The 24,664-nt window shown below is 36.7% G+C and overlaps 1 protein-coding gene across 1 annotated transcript; it reads left to right on the forward strand.

The window, feature by feature from the left end:
• The first annotated feature begins 4,232 nt into the window (after window positions 1-4,232).
• Window positions 4,233-18,969, forward strand: LOC131425130 (pyridoxal-dependent decarboxylase domain-containing protein 1). Its single transcript, XM_058586739.1, has 7 exons — window positions 4,233-4,457; window positions 4,521-5,330; window positions 6,267-6,542; window positions 6,596-6,664; window positions 6,720-7,381; window positions 18,113-18,427; window positions 18,485-18,969. Exons 1-7 carry the CDS (start codon window positions 4,377-4,379, stop codon window positions 18,678-18,680), a joined length of 2,409 nt encoding a protein of 802 aa, XP_058442722.1. The 5' UTR covers window positions 4,233-4,376; the 3' UTR covers window positions 18,681-18,969.
• The last annotated feature ends 5,695 nt before the right edge of the window (window positions 18,970-24,664 follow it).

Raw genomic sequence — 24,664 nt, forward strand, 5'->3', positions numbered from 1 at the left:
GAATAAATTATCAAATTATTTGAAGCAAACTTGTTTTTATGGGTAATTTACAATGTGCACTTAAGAACCTATAATTTTGATCAGATCCTAAGAAGCTTGATTCCCGCACTTTTCAAGTGTCTTTCATGTTCATCAAATTTTACACATGTTTTGCGAAGGTCTCCAAATAACAAAGCAGAAGTAGAGGAGTTTCTCGAATGTCTGAAATATGACAGCGTATTGTTTTACAACATGTACGCTGATCAGCAACGAGGGTTGAACGATTTGGAACAAACTCAGATGTGCAAATATACAAAGATTTGTGGAACAATTGAAATAGTTTTACTTTCAAAAGTCGTTAGAAAGAGCAAATATGAATTCGGTTTATATGTGTATTCGTTCCTGTATACGAAGTGCGATTCTGGAATGGATTAAAAAATACAGCTCAAATATTTAAGTATCTTTGATTTACTGCACTCGAATTTCATGCATCTCGTAGAATAGTACGAATATACCGGGTCGACTCAGTTTTATCGTTTATATTTTGATACTTCGTTTCGATAATTGGACTGATAAAAAGTTTCGGAACAGCGGTACTCCATACAAAAGATCTTGGTCACATACAGCAACCTGATTGCTCTGGCCTTACTAGAAATTGCTCTGGCCTTACTACTACTTGCTCGAGTCCCAGCAGAACTAATCGATCCACTGCCCTGACGTTAAATGATGTTGCAGAACTTGCAACTTGCCGCGAAATAAGGATTTTACACTCGAGGCAGTTAGTTTTGTTTACATTCCTCAAGTCTTCAATAAGCGGTAACCAAGGTTTCGTTAATTGTTATTTAAAATCAATAATTTATCAACTTGTGTGGCCAGTTTTAATAATTTTTCAGGTGATTTCGTTTTGACATTACCAGTTACTGAGGGGTACTTAAATTTGCGATACAGTTTCGATAGACGAGTGGCAGGTCGTGTCGTCGGTTAAACCGACGACACGACCAGGCTCTCCGAAGCAAAATCAGCATTAAAACTGTTCGCTAATGATTCACCGCCAGTTACCACAAATCTAGCGACCCCTTGTAAATGATAAAAATAATCTTCTCGAGCAACACTGTTTAAGTTGCTATGGACTAGTTACCAAGGAACCCCAAAACAAATAAACATGTTTTGAAAGCAATGGAATAGTTCTTTTAGTGTTAAACTTTGTCCAAAGTAAGCAGAAATGCATTTAAATGAACTCGATTTTCGGAATTTAATCGAAACTATGGATGAAACCAACGACAAGGACAAGCTTCCAGCGATTCATTCCTACACTTCACCTGCTAGCTTTTCTGGGCAGTAGGATTCGGTGTAATATGCCGGTGTCAAAATTGTTTTGTGTCGGTTGATTGCGCAGCAGTGGAAACAGTATTTCACCTTGTTGGCCACTATTCGAGGATTACTAGTGGAATTTCACAAAGAAATCATTTTACCGTACGTTATGCAGGTACCGCAGAACACTAGCCTCGCTCAGCTCGTTGTCGGTCATTTCCATGTCTTCCTTCTCACACAACGGTTTTAAGTCAAGACCTGAATTTTGAACTTGGCTTTATAAAAGACATAACTCATACTCCTCAATTTTTACATTCCGCTCGAGTTATGTGAATCCATTAAAATGTTCCGTAATATAAAAACCGATCTGGAATTTATTTTGTTTACATTCATCTTGCCTTCGATATGCAGTAACCAAGGTTATGGTGACTGTTATTCAAAATCAATAAATATATCAACTTGTGCTGCCAGTTTAAAAAAATACACTAGCGTTTTCGATTTGACATTTCCAGTTACTGAGGGGTAGTTAAATTTACGATACAGTTTTGATAGACGAGTGGCAGGTCGTGTCGTCGGTTAAACCGACGACACGACCAGGCACTTCGAAGAAAAATCGCAATAAAAAGTGTTCATGTGCGATACCTATCAGTTACCGAAGTATTGAAAGACCCCTAGGTAATAATGAAAATATATTTTACAAGCATCACTGCTGTGGTTGCTACGAAATAGTCACCATGCACAGCATAATAAACCAACAGGTGATACTTTAAAAGATGTATTATAAGTAAAACAGTTTATTTCAAGGCTAATTATATTGATTGCAGGAATAAACCAGTTTTCATGGCGCTAACAATATGGCGATGTAATGGTGATCTAGCAAAATGGAACATATACGTATATATATATATATATATATATATATATATATATATATATTGCCACTGAATTTTTCGTCTGCTATCTACGTATCTATCAAAAATATTTGAATGACAACAGGAATGATAATGTCGTTTCGGGATTTTGGTTTTTTCCTTAACGTGCAGAACCGCGATTTTGCATTTCATTCTAATAATCAAAATACCCTGTCAAGTCGTTCCCACTGATTGTCTCGTCTTCTACTGGCGTTTAAAAAGAGTTTCAGGCCCTAATAACCGTTTTCACTTCCACTTTCACTTCACACTTATATCACTTCACTTGATTTTCCCTGTTACTGAAGTGTTACGCACACTGAAGTAGTCACTGTAGTGAAAAAAATCATTTTTCCAAAAAAATTATGTGAGGTTCGTAATAACCACAAGCTCATAAAAGTAATTACTTTTTCCTCTGAGAAGCGACTTTCGTGATAAATACCTACATTCATTTCACTTGATTTTCACCGTGAAGTGATACCTATAATAAGGGTTTTCACCGTGTAGTGATACTGGTAATAAGGGCCTCATTATATGAATTCGATATAAGGGAAGAATTAAAAAGGGACACTCCGTTTCCGCATTTTAGCGTAGGCCACTCGACCTACGGTTGAGTAGTTACGTACATATATCATTAAATGCAAATCATATCAGCGAAGCGCAGATCACAGTTGATTGAAATTGTAATCGCAGCATATTTCACCGGTAACTAAACATTTATTTTGTGTAGGACTTTTATATAATTGAAATATTGGTGAAAAAGTTATATAAAATTTGTGAATGCTGATTAGTACATTTGAAAGTATATAAATAATTGCAATCACGATCGAAATGATTCTAACAAGTAGCAACATCATCAAAATTGCAGCATAATACCAACATTCGCGGTCATACTGTTCATCTGAGTACTACAATGCAATTGGTTGAAGATCATTCTGGTCTCACGGTGAGATTTTCTTCACCCTCTGAGCATCACGCCGTAGATAAACGCAAAATGGTTAGTTTCGGGTCTTTACGCACTTTGAAGAGAGGCTACAAGAATACATATTATTAGTGAACAGAATATATAATTAAATACAAAATTAGCAAGCCATAAAAACTTTCAATTCCGATTTAGATCCGCAGTCGACGATGAGAACTTCTGAGATGCTCTAGATTGGGCATATGCAATAATGAAACCGAGAACGATTACCTTGAAAAGATAAACAATGGTAACTAGGGTTACTGTAACTGTTATTTTGAAAACAACAATTTCTCTGACCGCGTTCCCAATTTTAAACATTTTTCATTAGATATCATTTTGACATTACCAGTTACTGAGGGGTAGCTCGATTAGCGATACAGTTTTAAAAGCGAGTGGCAGGTCGTGTCGTCGGTTAAACTAAACTCCCATATGGCAGCTGTTACCACCTTATTTTTCTTATGGCGTTTTCGTTTTTAATTTGCACTACACCGGTGCAGTGCTACACTGAGGCATGAATAAACGAACAAAAATGACGAAAACATAAACAGTAACCATTGACTACAATAAACGATTCCATTGCGCAGGGCTACACCAAACTTTTGATGAGTGCTACACCAGTGGTATCGGTGCAGAAAAAGTGTAGCACTGGTGTAGTGCAATTGGTAAAAACGAACGGTTTCAGTGCAGCTTTCGCTACACCAGTGTAGTGCAATTTAAAAACGAAAACGACATTAGTGTACTTTTATGTCGTTTTCGTTTTTAAATTGCACTACACTGGTGTAGCGAAAGCTGCACTGAAACCGTTCGTTTTTGCCAATTGCACTACACCAGTGCTACACTTTTTCTGCACCGATACCACTGGTGTAGCACTCATCAAAAGTTTGGTGTAGCTCTGTGCAATGGAATCGTCTATTGTAGCCAATGGTTACTGTTTATGTTTTCGTCATTTTTGTTCGTTTATTCATGCCTCAGTGTAGCACTGCACCGGTGTAGTGCAAATTAAAAACGAAAACGCCATTAGTTTTCAAGTACTAGAAACACAATATTGGGGTATTCCAGATCAGTGTGTAAGTGCATTCAGATTAATCGGGTGATACGAAGTGATGTGTCAATTTGCCACATAATGGCAAAATTGTAACATTTTAGCAATTTGTTTATGAATTGTGTGAACAAGTTTTGTAATTTTCTATTCGTGTCGACATTATTTGAGTGAAATGGCCGAAGTACCCAATGATGTTACTGGAGCTACATGTACTATAAATACAATGAGAATGGAGGAAACACCTGTCAGAAACGTTAGTTTGATGCAATCGATTTTTCTTGAAATGTGAAATATCTTTCTTTATGTTTTCGATTAGCTGCGTTCCGACTTAACCGAGCTAGAAATTCAGGCTTCTCAAGTATTGAACCGTTTGGAGTATATTAAAGCTGCTGAAGATCATCAAGATATACCAATATCTCCTGGGTTTCTACAATTGGAAAAGAAAACGACATCCGAAGTACTCTCTAGTCTAGAAACGTTGATTTCCCAACTTGACATAGAAGAACCTGAGTTTGTTCTTCCGCCCCTAGATGATCCATCTCAATTGGCTGTTATAACTCATTCGGTTGGAGCTTACCTGTCAGCATTGGAAAGACAACATTTAAATCGCGTTGTTGCAAAAATAGTGACTGATACAAATCGATGGCTTAGTCATATGTTTCGATACATTGACGCCGCTACTAACTATTACCGAGATAGTGCAGAGTGCATTTTACATGCGGTGCGAATAGCAATAATGCACCGCTTTCCAGAGTCTATCGAAAATCGTTTAGCGCAGCTGCAAAATGCAACTTTTTATGTTTCGGAAAACAGCTCACTGTTTTCTCTACAAAATAGTCTTCGTTACATTGGTATACCCATTTCCAATATTCGCGTAGTACCTAGCAATGATATCAACTATGCCCGTGGAACAATGAATGTTTCGGAATTGCAGAAAATGCTAGCTATTGATATTGAAGCAGGCAAAATACCGTTGTTTTTGATAACAGATCTAGGCTCTTCAGTTTGTGGAGAAGTTGACAATTTAGCAACGATCAAAAATATATGTAGTCAACAAAACATGTGGTTACATTGTCAGGGTCATTCTCTTGCTGCCTTAGCGGTAACGAAAGGAACACTCACGGGGGTAAGTACGATTCAGAATCCTGTTAATAAGTTATCGTATGTGGCGCGTATTCTGAGTTAAGAAATTTAGTTCAATCTAATTCAAAAAGCTCCGTTTTCATTACACTACGCTGCTTCGGAGTGTGAAACATAATAAACGATTTTTTTTCTTTGGCACATGGTTTTTAATAAAAACAAACATGTCATCTAGGAGCTAACCTATTTTGTGCATAGGGCATTTAACCGTTTTTTTATACTTTATGTTTCATTTTCGACTCGTCAGTACAGTACAGTCAAGACTTTGCACTTTGATGCCACCTGACAAAGTGTTCTGTATATTGCAAAAACTTTATGTCTGCCTAGCGGTTTATCTTGAACTGCTTGGTAACATAACAGTTCAACATAAACTGTTATGTACTGATAAGTCGAAGACGAAACTTAAGGCAAAAAATATGTTTTAGACAGTGGCGTCTCGTGACAAAATTTACGGGTTGTGCACTGCTTATATGGTATGATATCAGAACCGTTTCGACGTTGCAACTGAGACAGCAATTTTTTTTTTCAACTGCCATAAACATAAGCCACTGAAGCCTCTCCTGAATGTGTGCATACAAATTTTCACAGAGCCTATTTGACCAGTTGTGCAGTGCACGAGGTGCACATGAGGACGAGACGCCACTGGTTTTACATCAGCCATTGATATTTCTCACCGTTTTGAAATCCCGAAAAGTGCTGGTCGTATCACGTATCATATTATTATTTAAGGATTTCAACGATGAGTTCACTTCTGTTTTTCGTTCGATATAGTCTTCATCTTTTAACGTTGTGAGTAACAGAAATAATGTACTAGATAGTTTTGTGGACAATAGATGTGTGACAGTTAAAATATCCTGCTCCTTCATAGTTTGAAAATTTATATGTAATTTATTTTAACTTATCCAGTTTTTATCATTGCTAGATTAAGTCCATCCCGGATTCGATGAGTTTGAACCTAGGCAGTTGGTTAGGCATCACAGGTATACCATGTGTGCTGATGTACCGCCAAATACCGTTGAATACGCTGACTATGTTTGATGTAGATCCAATTCTATCCAACCGGTTGACTGCTATAAGCTTATGGACAATAATGCAAACCATGGGTGCTGATTCTATAAGCGAACGAATTTTTCTGGCTTTCGACTCTTGTCGGCAAGTTTACGATGTGCTTAGTAGAATAGAGGGCATAAGGATATTGGTAAATTGAATAAAATGATATTATTTTTAGAAATAATCTTATATCCTTTTCAGAGTAAAGCTCCTCTTCACGAAGCAGGAAAGTCTTTTAGAACGATGTTGAATAACCCAATCAATTATTGTGTAAGTTAAGGTAAATTTATTTCTCTTGTACATGTAATAAATCTTACATTCTCAGGTTCTTTTCGAGACCGCCGTCCCAGTTGTTGTTTTTCAATTTAATGGAAACTGCTGTGACAGTGATACAGCTGCAGGCACTGAATGTCCTACTGTTACATCTACTAGCGATGGAAACAGACCTGCTTCTGATTTGCATAAGATTGAAGGAGAATCAAACGCTGGAAAAAATAGTTTTAAAAAATCTATTGAAAAATCGACCGACTCTTCGTACTATGATCGTTTAAACAATTGGCTGGGCCAAATTTTGTTGCGCGATTGTGCTCAGCTTAATTTAGAAATTATCAATCATCCTGAATACGGTACTTGTATTCGATATTCTCCATTCGCTCTTGGCTACGGAGAAATGCTACCATTAACTGAAGTTATAGAAACCGTAGCACAATTTATTGAGGCACAAATAGAAATTCTCATGGCGACCGTGAAGCACAAAAGTCGATTTAATATGCTCGTCGAGAAGAGTTCTGTGTTGCGATTGATTGAATTGAACGATTGGGCTGGTCTTGGTAGTGTGCATTATGTTCCAGAAGGATGGGAAACATTGCTGACTGATCAAGCTAAAACAGAACTCAACAAACTCAATTCTGCATTGGTTGATATGTTGAAGGCGCACGATGGTGCATTCTCATTAGGCGAAGGTAGCGATGGATTGATATGCGTGCGGTAAGTAAGACTTCCAATCATATCAGATTAACGACGTTTTATTCAAACTGACATTGAAAAATAACCATCAGATGAATCAACTCCTTATTGATGTTCCATTCAAGATGGAACTAATAATAATTTCCTAAAATTTCCACTCTGAGGTTCGTAGAACACAGCGAAATTCAAACCAGAGAATATTTTTTCCTCAAATAAAATCTCGGAGAAATGATGATATCCTAATTCAAATTTCATAACTCCTGATTTCAATTGTGATATTATAGCCATTGTTGAGTTTTACAAAAACTTCCATAAATGGTTTCTTGACTTCTTTTTTTTAATTGCGACAATCCTAGATCCTGAACCAACTAAAACGAATGTGTGTATCGACGATTATCTGACGAGCGATTATTAAATTTCTGCAACACAATTGACATCATCAGCTATCATTATAGTAGATATGGTATGATTGATGATTCATTCACAATAATATTCTCAGGTTGCACGACTTTCTCCCGAAAACCATTTCCCAGAAAATAAAGCAACGAAGCGTTATCCCCGGAATGTACCGTTCTCCAGAAAACCATATTCACGAAGGTACTAATTAGTAGAAAGACATACAACAGAATGTACATTCCCCATATGTTTTTGCATAAGTGTTGTACTTCATTATAATTGAAGCAATCTTCGTATTCCAAAAAATTGGTCTTTACTCATCCAATTCAAAGTACAACGTGAAAATTCTATACACTGAAGTCTTTTTTTATGCGAGCTTACGTACCGCATAACTCTGAGGATTCGCATAAAAAACCGCATAACTCTGAAAATTCACATAAAAACGTATTTAATCCACCTAGCAGTGAGATGATACCTTTTTTATCAATCCGCATGTGTTTTTTGCATGAATATTCTTCGGTGTTTAAGTTTTCATGGCATTATTTTAATGACCGTCGTTTTAAGCAACAATTTGAGATTTTAATCACTCATTATTCTGTAATATCAAAACTGCAAATCGGATCGAATTTGAATCTAGAAGTGTGATAATCGATTAAACATGCCATGATATGTAAGTTCCACTGTAGAGTTTACAGTAATTTAAGGTACTTCCAAAGCCGGTATTCAGGAACCAGCATAACCCAAACCGATTCGTATGGCCATATGACGAATAAATTACAACAGTTTTGAGTTCAACTTTGAAGCTTTTCGGGATTGTCATCTTCTATATCGGTTTGAATTTTAAAAATTCATCTTCATGTAATTCGAGAACCGGAAGTCATAATTGGATAAAATTAATTAATTTTTGTATGTATGTATAAAATTAATTAATTTTGTATATAAGTTTATTTTAAGTTGAATTTTTGTTTCTGAAATTTGATTAGGCTTCTTTTAAAAAAACGATTGAGCTTTGAGAAACGATTTTATACTGGAACCGGAATTCTAAAATCGGTATGGCCGAAGTCAGATAAATTCACCTGAGTAGTTTACATTTGTTTCAAAATATTTGAAAATCAGTGAAGACATCTTGAAGAAATCATAGCAGGAATTAAATTTTTAGGTGCCTTCTGAATCGACAACTGAATACCACTAAAACTGAAAAAAGTTAATTTTTTTTTATCGACTATCCTAATCTGCTAACACGATAAACCTGATTAATTTATGTGGAATAGACATTTTTATACCAATCACTCTGTATTCCCGAAACCGGAAGTTGGGTCTGACTGAAGAGCAAGATGTTTTATAGAATCTTGAAACTTTTCATTTGAAGCTTAGATGATTCTTAGATTTCATTTGAATCTTAGATCGGTTCAGCCATCTTCGAGAAGAATGAGTTACACAATTTTGATTTCGTTTCACATATCATCCTGTAGTTCCAGAACCAGAGGTCGGAACCAAACATGATGCAGGAACTTTGTTTGGGAGCATACGACTTTTCGTATGAATCTGAATTTGTAGAAAAGAAATTTTCCTAGAAAATTGAGTGAAATTATTTGTCACACACGCATTTGCTGATCTCGACGAACGACGTAGCTTAAATAATTTAATTTTGGAATTGCTATCAAGTCGAAAATGCTGCCATTATCTGGTTTACATTTGTCGTATTCGAACGATTATGTTGCCAAAAACGAGCCGTGCTAAAATCGGTCCGAGGCTAAATGTCATGAAAAAGAACTGAGAACTCGACCTCTTAGTTGACAACACACATACAGACACACACACGAACATTTGCTCAGTTCGTCGAGCTGAATCGATTAGGATATGCCATTCGGCCCTCCGGGCCTCGGAAAAATTTTCTAAAGTTTGAGCGAATTCTATTCCTATTTTTACCTTTTTTTATATATATAAAAATAGGTATAGAATTCGCTCAAACTTTCGAAAAATTTTCTGAGGCCCGATTCAGCTCGACGAACTTAGCAAATGTCTGTGTGTGTATGTGTGTGTGTCTGTATGTGTGTTGTCAACTAAGAGGTCGAGATCTCAGAGATGGCTGGACCGATTTTGATCAAACTAGTCGCAAATGAAAGGTCTCCCCGTCACCCAGAACGCTATTGAATGGTTTTGAGATCGGATGTTTACTTTTTGAGTTATACGAAGTTTTATGACAAAATTTTTGACAGTATCTGTCACATTTGACCTTGAAAACAGAATATGTTTCCAGACTTAGATTTCGCTCGGTAATACCTATCCAACAAACCATAGATTGTTAAAATCCGTCCATTTTTAACGGAGATATCGATATTTTTGTGTAAGCCTTATTCCAGTAGAAGGAATTTTGAGCGCTGTATGAAAAAGCAATGCTTGGGAGCAACATGAAACACGACTTTTTATACTGTTACATATAATTGTTTCAAAGTACCAAAAAGACTGTGTACAGCATCCTTTTTTATGACAATTTGCCTCGGACCAATTTTAGCACGGTTCATTTTTGGCAACATAATCTTTCGAATATGACATATGTAAACCAGATGATACCAGCATTATCGAGTTGGAAGTAATTCCATAATTATATTGATTTGAACTATTTACAGCAATAAATGCTGGAAGAACATGACTTCCATATACCATACGACTCAGTTCGTCGAGATCAGCAAATGCGTGTGTGACAAATAATTTCACTCAATTTTCTCGGAGGTGGTTAAACCGTTTTCTACAAACTCAGATTCATATGAAAAGTCGTATACTCCCAAACAAGGTTCCTGAATTACGTTTGGATCCGACTTCTGATTGCGGAACCACAGGATGATATGTGAAACGAAATTAAAATAATGCAATTAATTTTTCTCGTAGATGGCTGAACCGATCTAAGATTCAAATGAAATCTAAAAATCATCTATGATTCAAATGAGAGGTCTTAAAATACTATAAAACCTCTTACTTTTTAGTCAGATCCGACTTCTGGTTTAGAAAATGCAGGGTGATTAGTATAAAAATGTCCATTTCACATAAATTAATCAGGTTTATCGGGTTTGCAGATTTGGATAGTCGATTACCAAATAAATTTATTTCAGTTTGAGCGGTATTCGGAATGTACCCCCAAATTTTAAATCGCACTACAATTTCTCAAAGATGTATACACACTCCTCAGGTGAATTTAACTGATTTCGGCTACACCGATTTTAGAATTCCGGTTCCAGTATCGAATCGATTCTCAAAGCTCAATCATTTTCTCAAAAAAGACCAAATCGAACTTCAAAAACAAATATTACAGGACTTAAGGTCCCATACAAAATTGGTGAATTTTATCCGATTCTGGAATTACAGATGATGAGTTTATAAATTTCATGTAAATTGTTTGGCGTAATAATTTATGGTCATTCGAATCATTTTGGGCTATGCTAATTCCTGAATACCGGCTCTGGAAGTATCATAAATAATGACGAAAAACTCCAAAGTGGAACTTACTTCGACATCTCATGGAATGTTCAATCGATTGTCACACGCTAAGATTGAAATTCGATATGTTTTGCAGTTTCGGCATTACAGGGTAATGAGTGATTAAAATCTCAATTTGCCGTTTTAAACGACGATAATTAAAATAATGTCATGAGAACTAAAACACCTAAGAATATCCATGCAAAAACACATGCGTATTGATAAAAAAAGGTATCATCTCACTGCAAGGTGGATTAATCACGTTTTTATATATATAAAAAAAGGTAAAAACTGCATAACTCTGAAAATTCGCATAAAAAAAGTCGCATAAAAAAACCGCATAAAAAATACCTTACTGTATCCTGTTTCTACCTTGTTGCTAGCGTTAGCTATGGTAAGTACAAGGGTTGTCTCAACAAACAGCAAATGTCGTCACTTGATATGTTGAGCCAACATTCCTCCTTCGTTATTTCTAGAATACCAGAAAAAGTTCAAGTCTTGATGACATCTGGATCATACGTTTCGGTCGGCTTGTATTTGGTTCCTGATTAGTATTCGACTGAACGATTGTTGAACGGCTATTTCGTTTCGCTCAGATTGAACTAGAAGCTCCTAAATCAGGCTGAACTGAATAATTTGGATTTGGTTCGTCTTTGGATTCAGGATTTTCTTCAGGTTCTTGAGGCACTGGAATCGGGGTAACTTGCAATCCAAACTCATCGACGAAAATGTTGAGTGGAGAATTTTTTTGAGATTCGTCTTCTTGCTCACTATAGCGATGCTTAATTTGATTTGCATGTGATCTGATGAGTTTCCTTCTCCCATGCCAGTCATTCAGAAGAACGTTGAAGTTTACTTCACCGATAGCTTCAATAATAACCCCAGGAGCCCATTTCCATTTTGAGTTACTTTGGTAGACCTTCGCATAGATTTTGTTACCTGCTTGTAAGGTCAGAAGTACTGCACCATGCCTGCGGTACTTCGGTTTATTGTATGTGTACTAACAATAGATTGTTTGGATACATTGTTTAATTTACTTATCGTCTTATTTTGAATCTTCTAGTCATAAAGAGTAGTAAATAGCACACTATCATTTTATATAAGTTTCTTATTTAATGCTAACACAGCATTATGTTCGTCATAGATGATTCAGGTCGAGACGACCGAAGGCCGCGAGTGAGCCGGCAACCCGCCGTCTGTCTAGTGGCGGGCGTTTACCCGGATTACCTAAAGCTAGGGGTTATCCCTCAGTTAAGTCCGAACGAACGGTAGCGAGGTCGGACAGCAGGTCATTAAAAACGATGAGGCGTAGCCGCATAAGACCTTTCAAAATCGCAATAAATTAGAACAAATTCTATTAAGCAGCATGTTGATCTGTTATGCCATATGATCAGTATGCCAAATAACCATTATGCCAAACGGCATTATACTAATAACAATATTCTAGCGACTAATGCCTTCGGGTATATGGTTTTCTGGACTTTGGTACAGTCTGGGATTTTTCTCTGGATTTTATTGCTTTCTAGAGTCTGTATTTCTGGAAATTAGTACTTTCTGGGGAAAAAGCTTCGGTTTTTTATGTTCATGCGTAAAGATAATTACGGACACGGAGACACAACCATCATACATGACTCACATTGTTGCATCTACCTGAATTTGTGTCAAAAAATGAATGTGTGCTTGATGAAAAGGGATTAGTATTAGACAATTTGAATGACAACAGGAAGGTAATAAATATTATATCGCTAGGTGGATGAAAATACCTTTCTTGAAGCTTTTCGCCTTTTTCTATAGAAAGGTAATAAAATTGCTAAAAAAACGACTTTTGATCGGAGCTTCGACTCAGCTCAACAAGATCGAGAAATGTTTATGCGTCTCTCACTTTTCTCTGACATGGTTGAACCGATTTCAACAAGCTTTGGCTCATTTGAAAACTAGGCTTGACTGTGAGTCAAGTTCTAAGATTAAACCAATTTTAACAAGCTTAGGCTCAGGTTTAAGCTTATATTGGGTTGTGGATCAAGCTTGAAGATTATATGGCAGTTACTTCCGATTTAGGAGATATAATCGTGAAATTGAAATAGTTATTTCTCTGAAAGCTTACCGATGGATTATTTAGTGAGGTCTTTGCCCTCCCTTTGGTTGGTGGGCTTGACGGTATTGCAAACATCATCACATACAATCGATTAGCGTTACAATTTGATAAAGATATGCGTTACAGTTTTTAGTTTCATAATTGAATTAAATGAATAATATATGGAACGACTTGAATAAGATGTTGATTGCATTACGCTCCAACATCCGGGGTTGGAGAGGCCGGTAGGGCTTAACTGAGCTCTTTTTTATGTTTTATTTTCATACTACCGGCCCTTATTACCAGTGTGAAGTGAAAATTAAGTAGAGTAAACTTATCCCAATTGGGTTTCACACGATGACAATAAATGAACGGTAAATCGAATCCATCTTTGACGTTTATTGGTGGTTTGTGTACCATGGAATACTGTGGAATGAAATAGAATATTGTAGAATATAATAAAATAATAATGACCGAACCAATGAGCAAACCACTGATAGCTGTCAAACGATGTTCATCCAGTTTATATTGTGAGGATGTATCGTTTGGGACCTGATGGGTGAGATGATGTGTGAATGAAATGTAAGAGTGAGTGCATGCAAGAACGGTAATAAAGGCCACCGTTTCAGCTCAGGACTAACGATCGACCAATAGAAGAGATAGAAATTGGGTAACGGTACCCCCATTCATCTCAAATCCATTAGTCATTTCATGTACGAAAACCATTAGTTAGAGTGAGATCTGTTATCTCTGTTTGATAGATTAATTTCAAGAATAACATGAAATCTGGAGCATTTTTTTTGTTCGTTAAAACAGCAGTATTGAATCATTTCTGAACTACTTTTATGTGCCATTGTTTCTTACAGACGAGGCAAAGATTTTGTATTCGATTTTATCTCAATAAATTTATTGAAAGTCGAGTAATCGGTAAAATAACATGGTGACTCTACTAATGAGATGACTATTGGCACACAAATTTTAGTTAGAATCTATTAGAATAGAAATAGTAACTCAATGTTGTGATGCTTGCTTGTGGAATACATGTAGGTATGTATGCATGTGTGTATGCGTATGTGCCTGTGTGTATGTATGTGTTTTTGTGTGTACAACATACATTATACCGTTCCCTCGGGTGTGTTGTATAAAATTGGTTGTGACACATTTCGATTGCGAGTCAGTGTACCAGATGTTCAAAAGTGCCTGAGCGGATGGTAATATACTGTCAAGAATCAACCGAAGATAACGAAATGTGAACATGCTGTAGCAATACTATTAAACCCAAGTGTTATTATCATTTAAATAAAAACGCATGTCCTCAGTTCTTATCCGTCAAACCATGATGAGCTGCTCTACAAAGATCAATGAAACACAAATTTTTATTTTTTTTTATTTTTTTTATTTTTTTTTATTTTTTTTTTATTTTTTTTTTTTTTTTTTGGAAACGGATGACTGGATGAGGAACAAGAAATACGAAAATGCTGAAAGAATTAGATGGGAATATTGGTAAGAATATAAACACCATTGCATACAACTAACTTTTACATTTAAGGAAGCAACATAACATGCCAGCAAAAGTACGGAGTGAAAAATGACAACAAAAGACACGAATCACAGCTGAATAGAACACTGGAATTAAGGTAAAACAGAATACAAACTATGAACAAAGGTAAGAAAACCAACATGAAGAAATAATAGAAACTGCTGGGTAACAATGTAATTTCCTCATATTGAAAGAGGCGTTTATATGGCGCGCATGCGCTAATTCGGCCTGATACAAATTAACGGGGAGGGCAATACATTTTGGACAGGGCTGTAAAAAGCTGATTGGAACCCTTTCCCCACCAAAATGTAATATAAGGATATAAGGAAAATCGTGAAATTGAAATAGTTATTTTTCTGAAAGCTCAATTTTCTCGAAGGCGAAAGAACGGTATTATCACACTATTAGACGGGCTAAGAGGTTAAGGTTTTTGTACTTAGAATCAGTAGGATCGTAGCCCTAGTCATGGGATTGTCTTGTTTTATCAAATTCGGCTGTAAAATTTTTCGAAACAGAAGATCAAGCATTTCAATGTTGTACCGGTGATTTCCTTTGGCTTTGTTAGAGCCTTTGAAATGTTCAAGACATGATTTTTTTTCAGAATAATAATAATTGAATTGATAAGCCGTCTGTCTCTCAACGTTGACATTTATGAATATTATTTTTGTCAAATCCGTATTATTGACATTCTTATGGTATTTCGAAATTACTTGTTACTTATTTTAAAATCTCTTCATGAAAGCAGTGTATAATCCCAATTCAGGATTCCTTGTAGTTTTTGGCAACAAATAAACTTTACTTCTTACTATGTGAGACTTGAAATGACAAATTATTCGCGTTTAAGTTTGCCCTAATAATTTTGAACGCCTATAACTCAGTGATTCGCTGTTGGATTTATACATTTCAACTACCAATCGATTACGAAAGATTTAATTCAAATGTATTTCTGAATATCAATATGATTAATTTGAATCTTCAGTTCATTTATTTGTATATTTACTAGCTGAATTACCCGGCGTTGCTCGGAAATGTTTCGTGAAGGGAAGGCCGAAAGTTGTCGAAGTTGTCCTGCTTAGTGAAATACTCTTGTAGTGAAACATAACTTAGACGGAAACCCGATCGAACTCCATCACTTGCTACTCCCTCCTCTTGATAAAAATTTTATGACATCTTCAATTGTTCAAAATTTTCCATCTGATAATGATTATTTTATAACGAAAGGTTGTTCAACATCATAACTACATTCGTACTATAGAATGACGTTTTTATATAATTTATTTTACCAAAATTTTAACCATTTTGATCGTTCATCGGAGAGGAAAACCTATAGAATAATGATTCAGTTAATACAAATGTTTTTGTAATCCTATTTCCATCACCTTGAGTCGACAGTTTTCTCAATTTACATAATAAAATGCACATTGATTGTATGATTTCGTCAATTTAGATCAATGTTGAGAATACTTATTTCCCCTTCCTCTTGTGAATATTTTTGTGAACATCTCTCAGTTGCTAGAAATATACTGTACTCGTAAAGAAGTACCAATTCTTCGTAAAACCCGATCAATTTTACCTTACACTTTCTATGTTCGGGGCACTTGCTACTCTCTCTCTCACCCTCAAAATAACCTTATAATCTATTTTGATTTAACTTCCTTTTTGTCAGTGAACTTACTACAGATCTCCATGATTACCCTGAGTAGTGTATCTGTGCTTTTAAAAAAATATCGATTCCCACCTTTGGTACATGTGCCAAACGTGGTGGCGATTCGTTTAGTTGTTTCGTAGTTATGCTGAAACTTGAATACACTCGCGTTCATAGACAGATCAAGTGTGATAGCAATCCGTTCAGTAGTGTCGGAGTTATGCCGTTACATCCCCCTTCTTTAATGCACTTGCTACATTCACTCCCCATATCTATCATAACTAAGGCATGGAATATGTTTACATGATCTTCAAAAATGATCGATTCTTGTCAAATTTTATGTATTTTTTTTCTTGGCCCCTGCTGTTAATGATACTTGCTACGCTTCCTCCCCTATAAAAATACCTTTATGACTATTTCTGAAGAGCAAGAAAGAACTGTACCAAATTTTATAGCAATTCGTGCAATAGTTCCGGAGTTATGCCGTTACAAACATTGCACTCCTTTTTAGAGGCACTTGCTACACCCTCTCCTAACAGAATATCCTTATAATCTTATCTAAATTGTGCAAAAAGTGTCTTCAAAAGTACTGATTCTCGTCAAATTATATAATACTTTAAATGACCACCTTTGTTAAGGACACTTGCTACGCTCCCTTCCCCATGGAAATATTCTTATAACCATATCTGAAGAGCAAGAAGTACCAGGTTCAATAGCAATCCGTTAAGTAATTTTGAAGTTATGCCATTACAAACATTACACCCTCTTTTTTAAGGCACTTGCTGCATCCATCCCCCCATTAAGTTATATCTATGTTATGCAAAATGTTTCTAAGATGTTCAAAAAATTCATTTCATCAAGTTATATGAATTTTTTCATGACCCCTCCTTGTTTATGACACTTGCTACGCTCCCTCCCCTCATAAAGATACGCTTATGACCATCTCTGAAGAGCAAGAAGTACATGTGCCAAGTTTGATAGCAATCCGTTCAGTAATTCCCGAGTTATGCCATTACAAACATTACACCCCCCTTTTTTAAGGCACTTGCTACATCCACCCCCCATATAATCATATCTAATATATGCAAAATGTTTCCTTGGTCTTAAAAAAGTATCGATTCTCGTCAAATTAGACAAAATTTTTCATGAGCTCCCCCTGTTAAGAACACTTACTACGCTCCCTCCCCCCATAGAAATACGCTTATGACCATCTCAGAAGAGCAAGAAGTATCTGTGTCGAGTTTGATGGCAATCCGTTCAGTAGTTTCGAAATTTTGCCGTTTTAAACATTACTCCCCCCTATTTAAAGGCACTTGCTACATCCACCCCCCTTAAAGTCATATTTAAGGTATGCAAAATGATTCTACGGTCTTCAAAACGTATCGATTATTGTCAAGTTATATGATTTTTTCCATGACCTCCCCCTTGTTTATGACACTTGCTACGCTCCCTCCCATATAAATATATTCCCTAAACAATCTCTGAAATACAAGAAGTACCAATGCCAAGTTTGGTGGCAATCCGTTCAGTAGTTCCGAAGTTATCGCGTTACAAACATACAAACATCCATTTTTATATATGTAGATGATTCTCGTGCTCACATATTTTTTTTATATTTCATAGATTCGGTATGGTTACCAAAGAAACCGATGTCGAAGAGCTTTTAGACCTAGTGATTCAAACTGGTCAAAAGATACAGGAAAATTCAAAAATTCTAGACACTATGTCGGAGATATTGAAAAAGGGCATTGAAGCTGCTACTAATGACCTACAGCGTGAGGCTGAAGAGAAGCTTTGGCAAGATGGTATTCTCCGACAGGTTCCATTGGTCGGACGAGTCGTTAATTGGTGGTCCCCGCCGATAAAGGAATCCGGTATGAAAGGAAGAAGCCTGAACTTGACACAAGGAATTGTAGAGAGTACAGAAAATATCTACAAGTAACTCGAATGTAAAACAAGCATTATAGAATTGGTTTTATGAATCTGTTCCCGTAGGTATCATATGCAAATGACAGCCAAACCTAATCAGCTTCCGGGAAAGAAGAACCCACCAACACCATTGGTGCAAACTACTATCAGTACTGAAAGTAAAAATTTACATTCCCGAAATGCGAGTTCTAGTAGTCAGCAGTCCAGTGGAACAATAGCACAGCACCATCAGCAGCAGGATGCGGATGTAACTTCTGCATGAAATTTAAATGCGGTGTTGCGACAGCAAGAATAAATGGTAAGATATTTTAGCAGTAAACAGTTTTTTGTTATTTACCAAAGGCATTAGTATCCAGTTTTTTTAAAAATCGAGTTCAAGGTACAATATTAAAGTTTAAAGAAAACTTCAGTGACTATAAGTAGAACAGGAGTGTAGTTTAAGGTTTCCTATTTTTAAAACAATTGAAACGATATGCAGTAACGCATAAGAACCTTTAATTTATTACAGGTAATAACATAAAGCGTATAATAAAACTATGTTGGCACAAAAAGTAGTGATTTTTTAAAATTATTTTCAGGTTCAATGCAATATGTTTCAGGAAATTTTATCCTTTTTTTTTTTTTTTTTCATAAATACGTTTATTTCATAGGCAATATACATAAGTTTTTCTTCGCCGTGGCATCCACAATACATAGTAGTTTAAACCTAATACATTTCGAATATCATATTAGTATGTTGGTACTCATTAGTTAATCTAAACACTGTTTTTATCAAGCGAGTTGCTATTTTAATTACATTAAATAAAATACATTTATTTTGTACATGATCTTATAACTATTTCAGGATTGTTTGTATCAGTTCACCACTTATATTCAATATCCTATAGTTGGCTATTGGTTGAACTCATGGAAGAGAAAACAGTTTAACATAAAATAAAATTTAAATTGGAACTCCAATGGATTTAATGAAATGATAAAGAAGTTTCATGTATGGAAGGTCACGACAAGCAAGAATGTCGCGAACTGGGACATTGGATAGTCTACCTTGGGTACGCAAGGAATTTATTAGTTGAGATCTGACATCACGAAACTCCACGCATGTCCAAACAACATGGTCAATATCGCGGTAACCTTCGCCGCAAGCACAATGATTAGTCTCGGAAAGTCCAATTCGAAGGAGATGTGCATCTAACGTGTAGTGATTGGACATGAGTCTGGACATCACACGAATGAAATCTCTACTCACATCCAGTCCCCTGAACCATGCCTTTGTCGATATTTTAGGAATAATTGAGTGCATCCACCGACCCAGATCATCTTTATCCCAAGAAGCTTGCCAGCTGGCAAGTGTTCTTTGGCGAGACGCGCTATAGAATTCGTTGAAAGCAATCGGTCTCTCATAAATTTCACCCTCAATAGCACCACGTTTGGCTAAAATATCGGCTCTTTCATTGCCTGGAATGGAGCAATGAGCCGGAACCCAAACTATTGTGATTAGATAATTATTATTCAATATGTCGTTCAGACACTGTTTTATTTTACCCAAGAAAAACGGTTCATTTTTGCCAGCAGCGTTTGAGCGAATGGCTTCAATTGCACTCAGACTATCTGTGAAGAGGAAATAATGGTTTGGAGATAATGTGACGATTACATTCAAGCTATAATGAACTGCTGCTAACTCTGCTATATAAACAGATGCAGGTTCTTGAAGCTTGAATGAGGCCGAAACATTATTGTTGAACATACCAAACCCTGTCGCTTCTTCCATTCGCGATCCGTCCGTGTAAAACATTTTCTCAGAGTTAATATGCCTGAACTTACTTGAAAATATTTTTGGGATTTCCATAGAGCGTAGGTGGTCCGGGATTCCACGCACTTCGCGCTGCATGGATGTGTCGAAAAATAAAGTTGAGTCAGGTACATTTAGGAGGCTGACACGGATAGGAATATATCTTGAAGGGTTGATTTCCTGTGACATATGGTTAAAATATACTGTCATGAATTTTGTTTGAGATCGAAGCTCGACTAGTCGTTCGAAATTATTAATTACCATGGGATTCAGCACATCACATCTTATTAGCAGGCGTGATGAAAGCTCCCAAAATCGATCTTTTAATGGAAGAACTCCCGCCAGAACTTCAAGACTCATTGTATGTGTCGAATGCATGCAGCCTAAAGCAATTCGCAAACAACGGTACTGAATTCGCTCAAGTTTGATAATATGAGAATTTGCAGCGGAACGAAAACAAACGCATCCATATTCCATCACTGAAAGTATCGTTGTCTGATACAATTTTATTAGATCTTGCGGATGAGCACCCCACCAAGACCCTGTTATTGTTCGAAGAAAATTTACTCTTTGTTGGCATTTCGTTATCAGATACCTAATGTGTCCTCCCCACGTGCATTTGGAATCAAACCACACCCCGAGGTATTTGAAAGTCAAAACCTGTTCGATTATTCTTCCCATCATATGAAGCTGAAGTTGCGCGGGATCATGCTTTTTTGAAAAGACGACCAGCTCTGTTTTCTCCGCAGAGAATTCGATACCAAGATGAACAGCCCAAACGGACAATTTATCTAAGGTATCTTGCAATGGTTTTTGCAGATCAATAGCTTTGGATCCAGTAACTGAAACCACGCCATCATCTGCCAATTGTCTTAGTGTACATGGGGTTACTAGACAGCTGTCAATGTCATTCACGTAAAAATTATAGAGGAGCGGACTGAGGCATGAGCCTTGCGGGAGACCCATGTAGCTAATTCTGATTGTTGCCAAATCGCCATGTGAAAAATGCATGCGTTTCTCTGACAAAAGGTTGTGCAAATAATTATTTATAACCGCTGGGAGTCCATGTTGGTGGAGCTTGTCTGAAAGAACATCAATGGAAACTGAATCAAATGCTCCTTTAATGTCTAAAAATACAGATGCCATTTGTTGCTTTTGAGCGAAGGCAATTTGGATGTCAGACGAAAGTAATGCAAGGCAATCATTCGTCCCTTTATTTCTACGGAAGCCAAACTGAGTATCTGACAACAAACCGTTCGTCTCGACCCAAGTGTCGAGACGTCGTAGAATAATTTTTTCGAACAATTTTCTGATGCAGGACAACATCGCAATGGGTCTATATGAGTTGTGATTGGAAGCTGGTTTCCCCGGCTTTTGAATGGCGATAACTTTCACTTGTCTCCAGTCAGGTGGAACAATATTTTGCTCAAGAAACTTGTTGAACAATTCCAACAAACGTCTTTTTGCGAGGTCGGGCAGATTCTTCACCAAGTTGAATTTAATTCTGTCCAATCCAGGAGCGTTATTGTTACAAGACATGAGTGCTATGGAAAATTCCATCATTGAAAAGGGGCTATCAATGGAATCATCATTTGAAGAAGACTCCCTAACAATGCTATGCGTAGGAACGGAATCTGGACAAACTTTCCTCGCAAAATCAAATATCCATCGATTCGAGTACTCCTCACTCTCATTTCCTACGTTACGATTCCTCATTCGTCTGGCCGTATTCCAAAGAGTGCTCATTGAGGTTTCTCTTGACAAACCTTCCACAAAATGTCTCCAATAGCTGCATTTCTTAACCCGAAGTATGTTCTTGTACTTGGTTTCTAAAACCAAGAATTTTTCAAAATTCTGAGGAGTTCCTCCTCCTCGTTTTAAAAACGTCTTGAAAGCATTTTGTTTCGCGTGTTTAGCATCTGAGCACTCTTTGTCCCACCAAGGATTTGGAGGTCTTCTGTTAGACGATGGACCAAGAAATCGTTTGGTTTGGGCTTGTTCTGCGGCCTCCAGAATCGAACAAACGAGGAAGTCATATTCTTCAAGTGGGGGAAGCTCTTCCATTGAAGTTAAGACACTTGAAATATTACTTTGGTATTTAATCCAGTCAATATTTTTTGTCAAATCATATGGAATATTAACTGAATTAGCAATGCCTTTGTTACTGCTAATTGAGATGATAATTGGTAAATGATCGCTACCATGTAAATCAGGAAATACTTTCCAGGTGCAATCTAGTCGAATTGAAGTCGAACAAAGAGATAAATCTAATGCACTTGGACGTGCAGGAGGTCTTGGGATCCGTGTCATGCTACCCATATTTAGTACCGTCATGCTAAAATTGTCGCAAATATTATATATTAGAGATGATCTGCTATCATTGTAAACGGAACCCCACATCATTCCGTGCGAATTGAAATCTCCTAAAATCAAACGTGGAGCAGGAAGGGCTTCGACAATTTCATTAAGCTGTCGTTGTCCAACTTGAGCTCTTGGAGGAATATATACCGAAGCAATGCAAATGTCCTTTCCTTTAATGTTTATTTGACAAGCAACAACTTCTATACTAGAAGTCGAAGGAATGTTTAATCTATAAAAGGAATAACATTTCTTAATTCCTAAAAGCACTCCACCATACGGGGAGTCTCTGTCGAGACGTATAATGTTAAAGTCATTAAAATTTAAGGCTATGTTTGATGTAAGCCATGTTTCGCACAAAGCAAATACATCACATTTTTGACTATGCAACAAAACTTTAAATGAATCAAGTTTTGGCATGATGCTTCGACAATTCCACTGCAGGACAGTGATTGAATCATTTGCGGCGGATGATAAATTATCCATCAAATGATACAAAACCTGAAAGAGCTGGCCATTGAGCTGATAACTGTTTCAAAAAAGTTCTAGCTATTGGAAGGAATGCTGTTATGATGGTCTTTAGAGGTTCAGAAATATTGAATGCAGCGAAAATCCATTCTACAATTTCCGAAAATTTCAGTAATCCTGTTGGTGAATGTGAAATGGAGCCCACTGGATTATTGTCTTTTCTTGAGCTAGTTCCTGGATTGGTTTGTGAATTTGACAAACCAGGAGGCACAGTTTTTGGTTTTAAATTTGGCTTTTTAGCTTTAACACGGGGATCTTTTTTTGAAGGTATAATTTTAGGTGTCTTTTTTGGTATTTTGTGGTTTGTTAATCTCCTCTTAACAGACCCTTGAGGAGTGACAAACGAGGTATCTTCACTATTTCCGTCAGAGTCAGATTCCTCTGGCTCCGCAAGATTTGAAAAACCGTTTTCGGTTTCCAAAGGGGAGACATGTATGACCGTTTTGAGCATTTCTGCATATGTGCGCTTAGACCGTGCTTTTAAAGAAAGCTTCATTTTGTCTTTACGCAGCTTAAATGCAGCGCACACTGAAAGATCATCATGAGGGCTTTCCCCACAATAAACACATTTTTCAACATCTTTATCGCAAAGATTATCCTTATGAGGCCCTTGACATTTGATACATTTGGACTTATTACTACAGTAAGTAGCTGTATGTCCGAATTTTTTACAGTTCGTGCAATTCATAACATGCGGTACGAAAAGCCGAACAGGAAGACGAATTTTATCGATATAGACATGGCTAGGCAATGCAGATCCGGCAAATGTTACGCGAAACGAATCTGAGGGACGATAAGACTTTTTTCCATCGACAATAGATGCTGAGTACAATTGTTTGCACTCGAGTATCTTAACTCCCTCAAGCATGGAGTTTTTAAAACGGCCAACTCCATTTTTAAGTAAATCATCTGCTGTCAGACTTGCTTCAGTCACAACACCGTCAATTTCTACCTCCTTCGATGGAATGTAAACTCGATATTCAATAGCAAATAATTTACAGGTTACAATATCGTTTGCCTGTTTCAAGTCGTTAACTACAACTCGAATTTTATCTCTATTAACCTTACAGATTTCTTTAACTTCAGAGAAATGTGATGTCAAATCCTTTGTAATTTGCATCAAGTTTAAAATCTTTTCTTTTTTTCGAAGATAGACTATCCATGGCCCAGTGGTACCCTGTGGATAATGTTTAGCCCTCGGAGTATTTAAACTTTTACTAGTATCCGGAATCGGATTCGGATGATCTTCCATGAGATCATCCATTACATTAAATTTTTTTTGTAAATTAATAATACCAAAATATAAACTTATGTTTAGTAAAATTTCAGATATAAGAAATAAAAAATAAATTAAATTAAATCTACCTTGTAGCTGATGTCTCTGTTCCTTTATCGTGAAGAACGACGTGAAGCTCTTCCAACGATTTCCAATTGGCAGTCTTTTGCTGTTTCCAATTGGCAGTCTTCTGTCGTTTACTGCTATCTCAGTTGCTCTGCCGTCGTTGTGAACACCACTGCACTTGCTGTACCTGACCCCAGGTACAGTGCTTTTGCTCTTGGTGGCGATCAAA

The sequence above is a fragment of the Malaya genurostris genome, chromosome 1 (assembly GCF_030247185.1).
Source record: "Malaya genurostris strain Urasoe2022 chromosome 1, Malgen_1.1, whole genome shotgun sequence".
In the NCBI taxonomy this organism is placed as follows: Eukaryota; Metazoa; Arthropoda; class Insecta; order Diptera; family Culicidae; genus Malaya; species Malaya genurostris.

Bases quoted from the DNA above. Each gene is read 5' to 3' on its own strand.
- LOC131425130 (XM_058586739.1), top strand. From the start codon at position 4,377: ATGGCCGAAGTACCCAATGATGTTACTGGAGCTACATGTACTATAAAT. The intron at 6,665-6,719 runs GTAAGTTAAGGT...TTACATTCTCAG, and splicing joins ATAACCCAATCAATTATTGT to GTTCTTTTCGAGACCGCCGT. The intron at 7,382-18,112 runs GTAAGTAAGACT...TATATTTCATAG, and splicing joins GATGGATTGATATGCGTGCG to ATTCGGTATGGTTACCAAAG.